The sequence below is a fragment of the Lissotriton helveticus genome, chromosome 7 (genome assembly GCF_964261635.1).
Source record: "Lissotriton helveticus chromosome 7, aLisHel1.1, whole genome shotgun sequence".
Classification (NCBI taxonomy): Eukaryota; Metazoa; Chordata; class Amphibia; order Caudata; family Salamandridae; genus Lissotriton; species Lissotriton helveticus.
In genome coordinates, this window is record NC_136068.1 from 1,771,128,832 (window position 1) to 1,771,143,478 (window position 14,647).

Sequence of the window (14,647 nt, forward strand, 5' to 3'; positions counted from 1 at the left end):
TACTGAATGTGACCTTTATTCTATGTGGTTGTTTTTTGGGTCTAGGGCGATTTTACTATTTTTGTTGCGGGAAGCTCAGGTGTTGCTGAACTTTTGAAATGGAGGGACACGTTTCACAGCAAGGTTGCTAAGTTCATTGTATTATGCTGATTTAACACACTATAGTACAGTTTGTGGTGATCCTGTGAATTCAGCATGCAGTTTTTCAGTTGTACTGTTCGAATACTGTGCACGCGTTTCTTAGGAATTCAGTAGTCCTATAGTGATGCTGTTGATCTCACACACTATTGTGCAGTGTTTCTTTATGAATTTGCTAAATACTTCTTAAATAATTATTAAGGAAGTACTCTTAACAGAGCGCAGTATTTTTGGGGAGGTGGGGTTTTAGACAGCGGTCCACTCATCTAAAGCTTCTGGCTATAGTGCTTCTGGGTAAGAATTCCTTAGCAAAGAGGAAAACTCTCCTTTAGCTGGAATAATGTGGCAATTCCTTATATACAGTCCTTCAAGGGAGAACTGAAAACCTTCTCTTCTTCCAGTAACCCTCAGCTCCCTCCCCGCAACTGTCGAGAGTTCAATTCTCTCCCTCTGTTTGCCTCCTAAAGTGTGTAAATTTGCATGCTTTTTACATTTTGTATGCATTTTTTTACAGCTCAAACTCTACTTGAAGGTATTGTAGCACTTTACATTACACAATGACACATTAATTTTTGATAGGATTCCCCTACTGGCACTCTTGTGCTACTCAAACCCTTAAAAATAAACAAGTTAAAAAAAAAAGTGCAACCAGCGTGTTGCTGTTGCCACACACAACCCTCTGCACCAGCTCCGTGTTAGTTTAGCAATAACTAAATACCATCAATATGAAAAAAAATTATTGAACGTATTCTGTGGATCCTTGACAAGTATCTTGTTTATCACTCCTTTCTTTTGTTTCTCTGCAGCCGGTCTTGAGCCCCGCGATCCTGGATCATCTAATCAATAATGACCGGAAGCTGCCACCAGAGTACAACCTTCCACATACCTACGTAGAAATGCAGGTGAGCTGGGTGTGGGATCCGCCAAGGACGCTGCCTTCTTTATTTTGAAAATTAAGATGGCTTGATGTTATGCAGCATGGGTTACATGGGTAAGAGTTGAGGAAAATCAAAATGGTCTTTCAAAAGGTGCTTGTTCTGTGTTGTGGAATGGGCACCGGGATAAATACAAAAGTGGATATCTTTAACTCGATGGCACAGTATAAGAGGTGGGGCATGTGAAAGTATCATTCAATACAGTGGAAAGTGGGGAAAAGCAAGCTGTAAGTGAAACCTAATTGAGAAGGCACTCTTCCTACCAAACATACCCATTTCTATATTTTAATAGTATGGGGTTACGTGGCAGGCTTGGCATCCAGAATCCGATTCTAAAGTTCGCAGTTTTGCGTTGTGCGTTCCACCCGGAAGTCCATTCCCTGTAAGGAGATGGACCATCTCAACAGCTTGGGATTCTCCCCCTTCATTTGCATCAGCCAACGAAGAGGTCGATGGTCAGTCTGAACCAGGAAGTGCGAGCCTAACCGGTATGGCCGCAACTTCTTCAGAGCCCATACCACTGCAAAAGCTTCCCTCTCAATTGCACTCCACTTCTGTTCCCGGGGAAGCAGTCTCCTGGATAGGAAGACTACAGGCTGATCCAGACCCTCTTCATTGAGTTGCGATAACACTGCCCCAATGCCATGTTCTGATGGGTCTGTCTGGACAACAAACTCCTTGGAGAAGTCTGGGGCCCTCAGGACCGGTGCTGCACACATTGCCTGTTTCAGTTTCACAAAGGCTTGCTGACAAGCCTCTGTCCAGACTGCCCGTCGAGGTTGTTTCTTGGATGTGAGCTCTGTGAGGGGCGCTACAATAGTGCCATACCCCTTCACAAAGCGACGGTAGTAACCTGTGAGGCCCAGGAAGGCTCGGACCTCAGTCTGGGTCTTGGGGGGGTTCCCAGGCCATGATCGCCTCTATCTTTGCCTGGAGGAGCTGCACTGTTCCCCTACCCACCAAGTGGCCTAGGTACACAACCGACCCCTGCCCAATCTGACATTTGCTGGCCTTGATTGTCAAGCCAGCCTGTTTCAGGGCCTGGAGATCAGCTTGCAGGTGACGCAAATGGTCCTCCCAACTGCTGCTGAAGACTGCAATGTCATCCAGGTAAGCAGCGGAGAAAGCCTCCATTCCGGAGAGGACCTGGTTCACCAGCCGCTGAAAAGTGGCAGGGGCGTTCTTGAGCCCAAAGGGCATCACGCAGAACTGGAAGTGTCCCTCAGGCGTGGAGAAAGCTGAACTTTCTTTTGCTCCATCTGTAAGGGAGATCTGCCAGTACCCTGAAGTAAGGTCAAAGGTACTCAGATATTGGGCAGCTCCCAGCCGGTCAATCAATTCATCCGCCCTAGGGATCGGATGCGCATCAGTCTTGGTCACTGAGTTCAGTCCCCGGTAATCCACACAGAACCTCAGTTCTGGAGTGGTGCCCGGTGGGGCAGCTTTTGGTACTAAAACCACCGGACTGGACCAGGGGCTACTGGAAGGTTCAATAACTCCTAGCTCCAGCATCTTGGTAACCTCACCGTGGATGCTGGCCTTCACCTCGTCTGACAGCCGGTAGGTCTTTGACTTCACTGGTGGGCTGTCTCCTGTTTCCACATCATGGGTACACAGGTGGGTCCTTCCCGGAACAAGGGAGAACAACGTAGAGTACTGCTCCAATATCTGACGGCAGTCCTCCTGCTGCTCAGGAGTTAGGGATGGGGAGAGAATCACTCCCTCCACCGACCTATCCTTTTCCTGAGACGAAAAAAGGTCAGGGAGAGGTTCGCTTTCCGCTTCCTCTCCTCCATCAGTCACCATCATCTAGATGACCTCGGGCCTCTCATGGTGGGGTTTGAGGCGGTTAGCATGCAGCACCCGTAGGGGCTGTCGAGGGGTCTTAAGGTCCACCAGGTAGGTGGCTGTACCCTTCTTCTCCAACACCTCGAAGGGGCCTGTCCAGCGATCCTGGAGGGCACTTAGCTCTCCAGGCTCCATCACCCACACTTTCTGGCCAGGCTCCAACTCCACCGGGTGAGCGTTGTGGTCATACCACTCTTTCATTACTGCTTGGCTGGCTTCCAAGTTGTCAGAAGCTTGCTTCCACAACTTTGCCATTTGGCTCCGGAAGGCCAGCATGTAGCTCACCACATCCTGGGGAGGCTTTCTGGGAGACTTTTCCTATCCATCCTTCACCAGGCTGAGAGGTCCACGCATAGGGTGCCCGTACAGTAGCTCAAAGGGGCTGAAGCCCACTCCCTTCTACGGCACTTCCCTGTAGGAGAATAGCAAACAGGGCAGGAGGACGTCCCATTTCCTCCGCAGGCTCTCAGGCAGACTTCTTATCATGCCTTTCAAGGTCTTGTTGAACCTTTCTACCAGTCCATTGGACTGGGGGTGATATGGAGTGGTGAACCGGTAGGTCACTCCACACTCCTTCCACATTGCCCGCATGTATGCTGACATGAAGTTGGTCCCCCTGTCGGACACAACTTCCTTGGGGAAACCCACTCTGGTAAAGATCCCCATCAGGGCCCTAGCCACAACAGGTGCAGTGACAGTCCTCAGAGGAATTGCCTCTGGGTACCGCGTGGTGTGATCCACCAGAACCAGGATAAACCTGTGACCAGCTGTAGTTGGTGGATCCAATGGCCCCACAATGTCGATGCCCACCCTTTCAAAGGGGGTGCTAACGACAGGTAGTGGTTCCAGGGGAGCTTTTAGCTTCACCCCTGTTTTCCCACTGGCTTGACAGGATACACACGTCCGACAGTAGGTGGCAGATGCCACTTTAATCTGAGGCCAGTGAAAGTGGGGGACAAGCCGGGCAAAGGTCTTGTCCTGACCTAAGTGTCCTGCCAAGGGAATCTCATGAGCCAATTCTAACAGAAAGGCTCGGTATCGTTGAGGGACTACCAAGGTCCGTGATGAACCGGGTAAAGGTACCTTGGGTTCACTGTAGAGGAGTCCGTCCTCCCAGTAAATGTGGTAGTGCCCTGCAACGTTCCCTGCTGCCTGGGCTTCGGCCTGTCGCCTCAGTCCCTCAAGGGTAGGGCACTCCTTCTGGCCCTTACAGAACTCTTCTCTGGTAGGCCCTCCCTCCACATGCCACTCGACAGGGATAGGTAAGTCCTCCAGGGAGACTACTTCCCCCTCCATGGACTCCTGGCCCACCACCGCAGGTGGCCGATCTGTCTCATGGGGCGTGGAAGCCGAAGCAGGCTTCTCCTGTCTTCGGGTCTGTCCCTTTTTGGCAGTGGGCTGGGCCATTGTTCCAGGCTCCAGCCCAGGCGAACTCCCTCTCTGGGCAGTCGCAGACCTGGTGCTTACACAGGCCCAGTCAGGTGTACCCAGCATCTCCGAATGAGTCCGGTATTCCACCTCTCTCCAAGCATTGTGCTCATTGTCATTTCCCAGCAGACAATCGACTGGCACGGCAGGGCTTACGGCAACTCGAAGTGAACCTGCAACCCCTTCCCACTCAAATGGAACCTCGGCCACAGGGTAGTAGCCCAATCTGCCGTCGGCCATCGCGGCGGGGTGGAGTACATGTGGAATTACCTGCTCTGGAGACACCAGTTGACTCCATACCATAGTCATACTGGCTCCTGTGTCTCTCAGAGCCTCCCCTCTTTGGCCATTGATGGTGATCCATTGCCCATACTTGGTAGTATTAGAGGGCACCTGAATCTTAGGAACCATCTCCCGATCTCCCAGGGACACTAAGGTGACACCCGCCCACTCACCCCCCTTATCTAAGGGCAACTCCTCCCCGAGCGCTACACTAGCTACTCCCCGGGCTTTTCCTCCAGTGGGAGGGGGTGGTCTCTTTGGGCACTTGACATCTCCCTTATAATGTCCAACACCACCACACTCAAAGCAGTGGACAACCCTTGGCTGCTTACTTTGGCCAGGATGAGGGTTTCTGGGCGGGTTAGCCTTAGGGGTGAATCCTGTTCCCTTACTCTGGAAACTATTTTGGGGACCTTTAGAGAACTCCCGCTTTTTATCTCCCCCCTCCTTCTTCTGGGGGGCGCCATGTCCGGCCCTTTAAGAATCCCCTCCAGTCCCCTTTGAGGACACCCGGGTACTTGCCCAGATGTCCACCTCCTATGCAAGCTTTCTGGGGTTGGTCAGCTTGCTGTCCACCAGGTGTTGACGCAGCTCGGGAAAAAATTTCTCGAGTAGGTGCTCTTTGAGAAATAGGTCGTACAACCCCTCATAGTCCCTCACCTCGCTGCCTTGTATCCAACCCTCTAGGGCCTTCCTTGCATAGTCCAGGAAAGCCACCCAATTTTGTGTGCCTAATTTGTGACTTCCCCTGAACTTTTGCCTGTACTTCTCTGGGGTCAGCCCAAACTTCTTAATTAGCGCCACTTTCATGGTGGGGTAGTGGGTCTGCTCTTCCTGTTCCAGGGCCAATAATGTGTCCCGTCCGGTAGGAGGCATGTACTTGTATAAACCACCCCCCCCCAGTGTTTTTCCTGGATCCCATGGGCTCTTAAGGAGACCTCATAGGCAGCCAGCCACTTGGCGATGTCATCCCCTGAGCTGTAACTGGCAACTATATCTTTAGGTAGGTAGGGTCTGGATTCCCTGGTCAGTTCTTTTGTTTCGCTGCCACCATTGGGAGAGTTGGAGGGTCCTGTCTGTAGGGCCTTGAGTTCTAGCTCCCTAAGTTTCAATTCGTGAGCCATCCTCTGTTCCTCCCTCTCCTTTTCTAACCTGGCTAACTCCCACTTTAGCTGTCTTTTTTTCCCTCCTGTCCACTAGTTCAGCTTCGGTTAAGCTTCTTCCGGAGACACTGCTGCCTGCCCATGAACAGGTCCTAGGTCCTGGTAGTAGGTTCCCCATCTCCGGTTGGAACAATCCATCTACCCCTATGACTGTGTCCCGGTCCGTCCCCTCTTCCTCCTCCTTTCCCTCTCCATGTGCTGCCACCCATGCTCTCAAACTGGTCTGGAGTTCCCCCTTCTTGGCACCACGCTTAAAAAAAACTCCCATCTTCTGGCAAAAGTCTCTAAGCTGGGCTGTAGTATAGGTCTCCAGTTCCTCCAGAGCAAATTCCATTTTGCTTATGAGAGATATAGGGACAACCACTGGGGAAGAATTGGTTCAAAAGGGGCAATTCGAAGCTACCTCCACCCACCACCAGGAGTAAATTTGGAAAAAGCAAAAGAAGTAATTAGGAAAGTCCGCCAGGAGAAAACTCCAGGTGTAAGCCTATGGAGTACACTTTGTCACTTCAGAGTGGACGCAAACACAGTTTTTATCCCACCGCTGGACACCAATTAGTTTGGACCTGGGGTCTCCAAGTCACAAAGAGTAGCTTGGCACTAAATGGAAAGGCTTAGCTCAAAGGAACCTGTGTTAAGTTTGCGTCTCACCCACTCAGTAACTCAGTGCCCATCCATCCAAAAATGACATTACACCTTACTTTTTATAAAAGTAGAAAAGCTTTATGATCTCATTTGTTGTTAATTTCTTACTTTGTGTTCAAATGCTAATTCTGTACCACAGTTACAATGAATTCAGTGCATTTACGCTTCTTGTTTCCATAAACTTCCTCACTCCCTCTATTCACAGTTACTTCTGCATTTCTGGCTTTACATTAATACAGTTTCTAACCATTAATTCACAATACACCCTTTTCTTAACACCTTGGGAATATCCAGGCAATAGGAATCTGGATTGATACCTTGGCACCCACCGAGTAACACTCTCCCTACAATCAGGTGAGTAACCCCAGGGTTTCAGATGACAGATTCAATGCTGCAATCAGCTCATTTATAGCTAACTCAGGTGTTTGAATAAGGCAAGGTCAGAGTTCTCTTCCCCTTCCACCTCTGAAAGAGAATACAAGAATAGACCACAATCCCCATCCCTCAGCCACAGGCGTTCAGTTTTCTTCTTCAGTACAGTTGCTCTCCCTTGCTTCACTTATTCTTCTTTACTCTTAATCCTGATGACTTCTAGTCTGTCTTCTCCAAACCTGTCAGGGCTGGCCTCTCAGTTATCAAAGGAGTAGGGGGAAAGAAAGATCTCCCTTCCGGCATCACGGTTGTTTCTCAGTCATACAACAGCCCCCCCTGTCTCCACCTTACTTGGGGGCCAGTCGAGTACTGCTCCGTTACAGCCAACCAGCCCTTTGTCACCAGACCTCCTCTCCCGGCGGCTCCTCCCTCGTGGGCCGGGTCAACTGTTCTCCAAACCGGCACCGAGGGGAGGCCTGCCTGGGGTTAGCGGTGATACGGCCGCTCTCACCGTCTCCTCAGTTTCCCCGATGATCGCGCCACTGAGCAGGCGCGGGGAAGCAGTGTTTCAGCAAGGCGCCGCCTCCCTTCCTCACCTCCGGCAGATGGGCACTCCGCTTCTGGGCCTGCGCGCTGATCGGCGCTACCTCGCTCTCCACCAGCAGTCGGCCACGCTACCCCTGGGCCTGCGCACTGATCGGCGCTACCTCGCTCTCCACCAGCAGTCGGCCACGCTACCCCTGGGCCTGCGCACTGATCGGCGCTACCTCCGCAGACACTATTCTCTTCACCAGTGACTCTCCCGGCAGCACAGGACGCCAAACTCACTCCTGTCTCCCTCTCTTGGAAACCGGTAAGGCGGACTAGCGGGGCTTACCACAGTCAGCAGGCAGTGTCCGGGAAGGCAGGAGAAAAGGGGGACCGGAGGGGGCCAGCAGAAATTACAAAGCCGCTTCCCTCAGGTATCATAAACCAACGTCAGGGCTCGGTCAAGGACTAGGGGGGGGGACGTCCTCAAGAAGAGGCTGTCTACCTCACAGATAAAATAACTACTTCTTGCGCGCCCACCTCCCCACGCCACTGCCTCACTCCTCAAGCTCTCTGGAAATCACAAAATGGCTACCCTGTCCCTGGCCTTATATAGGCTGTCCACAAAGGGTCCAGCAGGGTCCAGAAGGTTCTGGAAGGTCCCTATTCTACCCTATGGGTCTTTCTCCTAAGGTGGCAGTTACTGTCCACCATTTTGTGGTTCTGATAGGTTTCTAGTCAGAAAAGGCACCTAGGCCTTAGGAAAAAGTACTATGAGGGCAGAAGAGCATCTAACCCCTAGGTCAATACCACAAAAATCCAGTGGACATAAAAAGATAAAAAAGGTTTGAGGGGCAAAAAGGGGACAAAATAATTAATTAATTAGGAGGGACTACTCAAAGGGCAGACAGGTCTAACAAGAAGGCACTCTTCCTACTGAACATACCCATTTCTATATTTTAATAGTATGTGGTTACGTGGCAGGCTTGGCATCCAGAATCCAATTATAAAGTTTGCAGTTTTGCATTGTGCGTTTTTGGAGCAGTGCCTTGGGGAACAATAAGGGGGGGTTGCTAATAACATCTCACTTTCAACTCCTGTTCTTCCACAGTCTCTGCAGATTGCGGCCTTCCTCTTCACCGTCTGCCACGTTGTCATTGTAGTCCAGGACTGGTTCACAGATCTCAACTTGTACAGGTGAGAATTTATAAGCATCGATGTCTCTGCATTACTTTCGCCCCTTTCTCTTATAATGCCTGACGCTGTCCGCATGAACTTCTATAATTTCTCTGGTTTAAACATTTTTGTGTGGTGGCAAGATGGTAGTGTGAATCAAGGTATAGCCACCTTTTTTCCTTGCAAAAAGCCTCATCATTGAAAAAGGACAACAGTGTTTCAAATACTGTTAAATACTGCCTGTAGAAAACTGGGTTTTGTTGCAGTAGTCCCAACCCCCCTGCCCCCCCCCCCCACACACACACACACACACACTTTGTGCTTGGTATTTGATGCAACTTTGACTGAAGTGCTCTGGGTTCCTGCTAACCAGCTTCCTAGTGCCAGTGTTCTTTCCCCAGATCAAGTTCAGTGGTGAATTGATCCCAATTGACCAGGCCGTTAGCACTTATGTAAGCCCCTTGTAGGTGGTACCCCTGGTGCCAAGGGCATTGGTACTAGAGAGGGCCCCTAAGAGCTAGAGCATAGCTTGTGCAACTCTAGTGGACCCAGCACCAAACTCGTACAGATTGTCACTACAGGCTGTGTGACAAGGTGCTCTAAAAAGTGAAAACAAACATGACTCACACTTGTGTCATGTGCTCTAAAACACTGCATGCAACATTTCTAAGTCACACCTACAGCAGGCCTTACAGCACAGCAGGATGTATTTATTGTATGTAAGGACATCTCTGCATGAGCAGATATGCCCCTGTGCGGGCCAGTTCCATTACTGACAGTACAAGTGTACAGGGATGCCATCTTAAGGTATGTACTGAGAACTGGTCAAAACAAGTTACCCACCCACATGATGGCTTCACTGGAACACATGGTGTTTGGTATTAAACACCACGTATTAAACCCACCCTGATTCCATTGATGCATGTATCATGTGCCCACAGGGTACCTTTGAGGTACCCCTGAAACCTACCAGCCCTCTAGTTTGCTAGCTGACTGGCCCAGTCCATTGCGCCACCACAGACTAGTTTCTGATCCCGCAAGGGTGAGAGCCTTCGCTCTCAGTAGGTCAGGAACAATGCCTGCTCTGGAGAGAGAGGTCTCATCACCTCCTCCTCCTCCAAGAAGGCTGGTAAAATTTGTGTTCCAGGGCAGGAAGTTTCAAAGTGGCTACACCATTGGTATGCAAATCTAGCTTACCTCACAAGAGAGGATGCTGATCCCCCTGCCCTGGGTAAACTGGCACCAGGACAGGCGGTAAGATTAGCTATACAGGAGGTGTGTTGCAGTGCCAGGCTGGACACACCCCTAGGTGAATGCAAATGTAGAGATTCCACCGTCTTGTGTGTGATGGAATTTGGAATTGTGGAACAGGGTGATGCCCACTCCCCAAAGGAGTAAGTAGCTAATTGACTACTACTCCTCGCTTCCCTTGACACCCCTAAATTGAGTATTTAGCGCCCCCCATCCCCCAAATACCACAACTTCAGATTTTTACAGACCTTAAGAAGACATGGACAAAGAAGAAGGCTGCTGACCGGAGAATCAAGGTGCACGGCTGCCTTGGCACCAACCCTGCCAGCCTGCCTGCTGCACTTGTCCCTTGTGGAGCAATGGATTAGTCCTGCCTCAGTATATGTAAAATAACACTCCCAGGCATAAACTTAAACGGAAACACAATAGAGTAAACAAACAAACTACTAGAGTTTCAAAAAATATAAATTTTTAATTTGATTAAAAAAAGACAATTAATAACAGTCAGTGCATTGATCAAAGTTAATAAAAGAATCCTAAACTAATACATATGGATTCACAAAGAGATTTTTAAAAGGAGGTTAGATGGTATCCGTCCCAGGATACTCATCCGTACCAGGGGGTCCTTGTTGTTAACATAGTATTAGTCCTGCCTCAGTGCAGACCTTAAGAAACCCAGAGGGATGCCAGTGCTTCGCAAATCGCCAAAAGAGTAGAGGAGCTGCTCCCCTTCAGCCGAAGGCACCAAAGAAGCGACAACCAGTACACTGACCTGCCGTCTTCGGGTACTACCAACACAGCAGCCACCCAGGAAGAAGTAGCAGTGCTCCTACAGGTCAGATCCATCCTCTCCCCAAGTGTGGGACACCAGGACCCATCAGAGCCACACAACACCTACACCTTGGGTAGCGGACTCCTTGCAGCATCCAAGGCTTGTTGTTTCCAGTCTGGACACCAACGCTGAGGAAGACTGACCTGCATGTTGAGGTACTCATTTCATACATTTAATTTCAATCAAAGACAAAGAGTGAGTCTGTGACTGCAGCCACCCAACGCCTCAAAACACCTATGCACCCGCACTCCATAGTCCAAGTCTACGAGAGGTGACTGTGCCAACGAGGTCCCCAGATCTACTGGAGCTAAACCCACCCTTGGGTTTGCCCAGACTGGCCTTCCAGTTACCACCTGCAGCTTCTTTCTACTAGCCCCCTCGAACAGTGAGTAACTCCAGCACACCAAAAGACACCACTGTTCCCGAGCCCCACAGCCCAAGTAGCAGTGGACCAACGGTGTCCCTAAGTGCCCGAGGATCACCAGGGTCGAGTCCCCTGTGAGTTCTCCTGGACTAGTGCCCCAGTCCCTGCTTCCAGCCTCCTTGTACCAGACAGTTCTCCCAAGTGAATGGAACACCGACGTTGAGACACCTCTGCCCCTGATGCCCCAGAGCCTCATGAGGGACCTGTTTGTGTGGCCTTGGACCTTGCCCGATACTCATCTTAAGTCCTGAAGACTAGTCTCGTACGTCGCTGCTAAGTGCCGAATGTAAAATATGTTTTTTCTCTGTATTGTCCTTTGTCACGTTCTAGGGCATGTGGAATGCTAGATAATAGCGACAACTGTATAGCACATTTTCCACATAGCGCCTATGGTGATGCTATTAATAATCTCATGGCAACCTATGATTTAGAGCTACTAGAACAAGGGGAGGATGAAGATGGTCATATTATACCCACTTTTACAGGAAGGAATTTTAATTCCATCATTGATCATGTGATGGTGTCCTCCTGTATTGTGCCAAGCACTTCGATTTGTGTTGTCCAGGATTTGTCACTTAGTGACCACAATTGAATAGTACTGCTAACAGTTATGTTTGCACAGTAGACAACTGGTGAATAAAAATTCGTGTGACATTGAACCACATAGGCGAAATGGAACACGGATAAGATGGAAAGGGGAAAAATCAGCAATTGTTATGAGTAAGATCGTCTCTAAATCCATGGCTGAAATTGAAGGGATTCTAAGTGTGGGTATTCCTTCTCTTGATACTATCAACTATTTTAATAAAATCAGCTAAACTATTGAGGAAGTCTTCACTAGTAATAGATCTGCTAAGCCCCCTAAAGGAAAGGGTTGGTTCGATCATATATGCACCTCCACCTTAAGCCGCCTGAAAGTGGCCCTGGGAGCAAAACCCCGGGATAAAACTTTGATTTCCCACTTGAGGTCTGAGTATAAATTGGCTTTGTGTAGAAGGAAGAAGGAGCTGCAACAAGAAGCATGGGACAATCTAACACAGGCTGCTGAAACTTCAAATAACTGCTTATTTTGGGCAACCGTTAATTCCCCTTTTCTCTGTGATGATAAAGTTCCCCAACTTGTTTCGAATGTTAGCAGTGAGGCCTGGATTTCACATTTCTCAGCCATTTTCCAAGGTGCTGATTGTACAAGTAGTAGTTTAAGCACCTGGCCTATAGTTTCCCTAGATATCACCTTGGATGAGGTGGAATACAGCATAAAACTGAGTAAGGGAGGTAAGGCACAGGGTCCAGATGGTGTACCCATGGACGTTTATAAAACAGTTCCGCAGTTATGGGGACCCATACTAACTCTGGCGTTGAACGCAGCCGTAACTATCCGGATTCCACCGACTTGGGGGGATGCTATCATTGTCCCAATTTACAAAAAAGGGGACAAGGCTGCAGCTGGTAACTACCGCCAGATTAGCTTGTTAGACTCCTCAATAAAAATTATGAGCAGAGTGCTGATGTACAGGCTGGAGGAGTGGGCAGATGAAAAGGGAATTCTGTCGGATTCTCAATACGGTTTCAGAAGGGGACGTGGTACGCTTGACCAATGCCTGAACTTAGAATTCATTATCGGAAAGTATACCAGGGCCAAGCCTGGTACCTTATATCTTTGCTTTGCCGATCTGAGTAGCGAATTTGATCTGGTGGACCACTCAATTCTTTGGCCAGTTCTGTTGAAACTTGGAGCACCCAAGGCTATCATTTTCTTCCTAGCTAGATTATATGATAAAATGCAAACTTGTGTGCGCTTTGGGGTTGGGGGGGAATGTACCCCTAACTTCGATGTTAAACGTGGTATAAGACAGGGCTGTGTCTTAGCCCCTTTTCTGTTAACCTTATTTATAAATGCAGTTGATCAGACCCTGAAAATAGTTCAGGCAGATGCCCCCAAGTTCGGCGGTACAAGTGTCCCAGTTCTGCTATATGCAGACGACGCTGTGCTCCTGTCAAGGACCCCGATAGGCCTGCAGTGGCTGATGAACCAGTTTTCTGATTTTATCAATAAGAGGAGGCTGGTCATAAATAAAAGCAAAACCCATACGATGGTATGTGGAGATAGAAATAGGAAAAACAATGTCTTCTTTTTTGATGGGGAGAAAATCCAGGATGTGGAAAATTTTTGCTACCTGGGTGTCATCTTCTCCCATAGTGACAGTTGGTCCCATGATTTACAGAATGTAAGGTCTAAAATGAAGAAAAGTTCCTACGGTATTTTTAAATTTGCAAACAAGATTGGTGATAGAAGAATTAATGAAATGATACAAATTTATAAAGCGAAAAGTGTTTCAATTGCTTTATATGGGGCAGGGTTATGGGGTCATTCAAATGTCGATTGCCTGCAAAGGGAAGAAAACTGTTTTTTGAAAAAATTGCTGTGTCCCCCCATCTCTGCCTCCACTGATCTTACCGATAGGGAGGTCGGAGTTACTTACTTAAGTGACCTGATTATGTTAAGACCGTTATTGCTATGGAGGGCCATTTGGACTACAGATGAGAGAGCTTTTAACCGATCTATCATTGTGGACTGCCTGAAACTGGACTATTTTCTAAAGATACCATGGCTCAGTTATATTGTAGACAGCTTTGAAAAGATATTTGGATTAAACATTGTTGCAGACCCCGGCTCTGTGGGAAACTACTCCAAGTTGGACTTGAAAAGCATTTTCTTGGCATATCGAGCCCAAAAACGCGATGCCCTAAGTGGGCGCCTTACTACGGTTACCACGTATAATAAATATGTGCAAACCGGTGGCTTTCAAACGTATCTGAGTCTGGTAACCAAACCAGCCCATAGGTTTGTTTTGACGAGGCTTAGGCTGGGGATAGCCCATGGTTTGGTGGCTTTTCCACAATTAAAGAGACAGCCGGCTGGACCATGTCCATGTGATGGCCACTCTAAGCAAAGTACTCAGCACTTTTTGCTAATTTGCACATTATTTATGAATTTGAGGATTGTCTATTTAAAACCACTTTTCCAAAAATATGCTATTTTTAATGTGGAGGATGCCATGAATAGGATCTATGAACTGAACTCGCCGGACAAATGTTTTTTTATTGCAACGTTTTTATGTAAGTCTATTCAACTCAGGAAGAGTATGATTTTTTAAATTCTTCATGTAATTTTTTAACTTATGTGTTTCTCTACTGTTAACATTTTGCTTGTTTGCTTTTACTTGTGAATGCACCGAAAAAAGGTTCATGAAATTGAAATTGATAACATTACCGATCAAGAAATTGCATTGTTAATTTTTGAAAAATGTAAAAATCTATAACTCGAAAAGTGCTTACCCGATTCTGTTGATCTCTGTATCTAAATTTATGTAAATGTATGTTTTGTTTTTATAAAATGGTTTTGGATCTCTCAGAGTGTGTCTCATTTACTGCTTTTGTGTGTGTGATAAAGGCTTAGCACTAACCTCGTGTTAGACCTGGCACCATTGGCGTGGGTCTCCCTTCCATTTTTTGCTGTTGCCTCATATGTTTTTGCTGGTATTAGTTGCTTTGGGCACTGTGCCTCTGCTATCCAGTGCCACAGTGCAAGTGCTCCCTATTGTAAATTGATGTATGGATTAGT

The 14,647-nt window shown here is 48.2% G+C and overlaps 1 protein-coding gene across 3 annotated transcripts in view; it reads left to right on the forward strand.

The window, feature by feature from the left end:
* Positions 1 to 14,647, forward strand: part of SMG9 (SMG9 nonsense mediated mRNA decay factor) — a 193,101-nt gene that overhangs the window by 119,526 nt on the left and 58,928 nt on the right. For all 3 annotated transcript variants that reach the window (XM_078655499.1, XM_078655498.1, XM_078655500.1), the window contains 2 exons: positions 945 to 1,040; positions 8,451 to 8,536. In XM_078655499.1, coding sequence (XP_078511625.1) covers positions 945 to 1,040; positions 8,451 to 8,536 — 182 coding nt within the window. The remainder of the gene's footprint in view (positions 1 to 944; positions 1,041 to 8,450; positions 8,537 to 14,647) is intronic.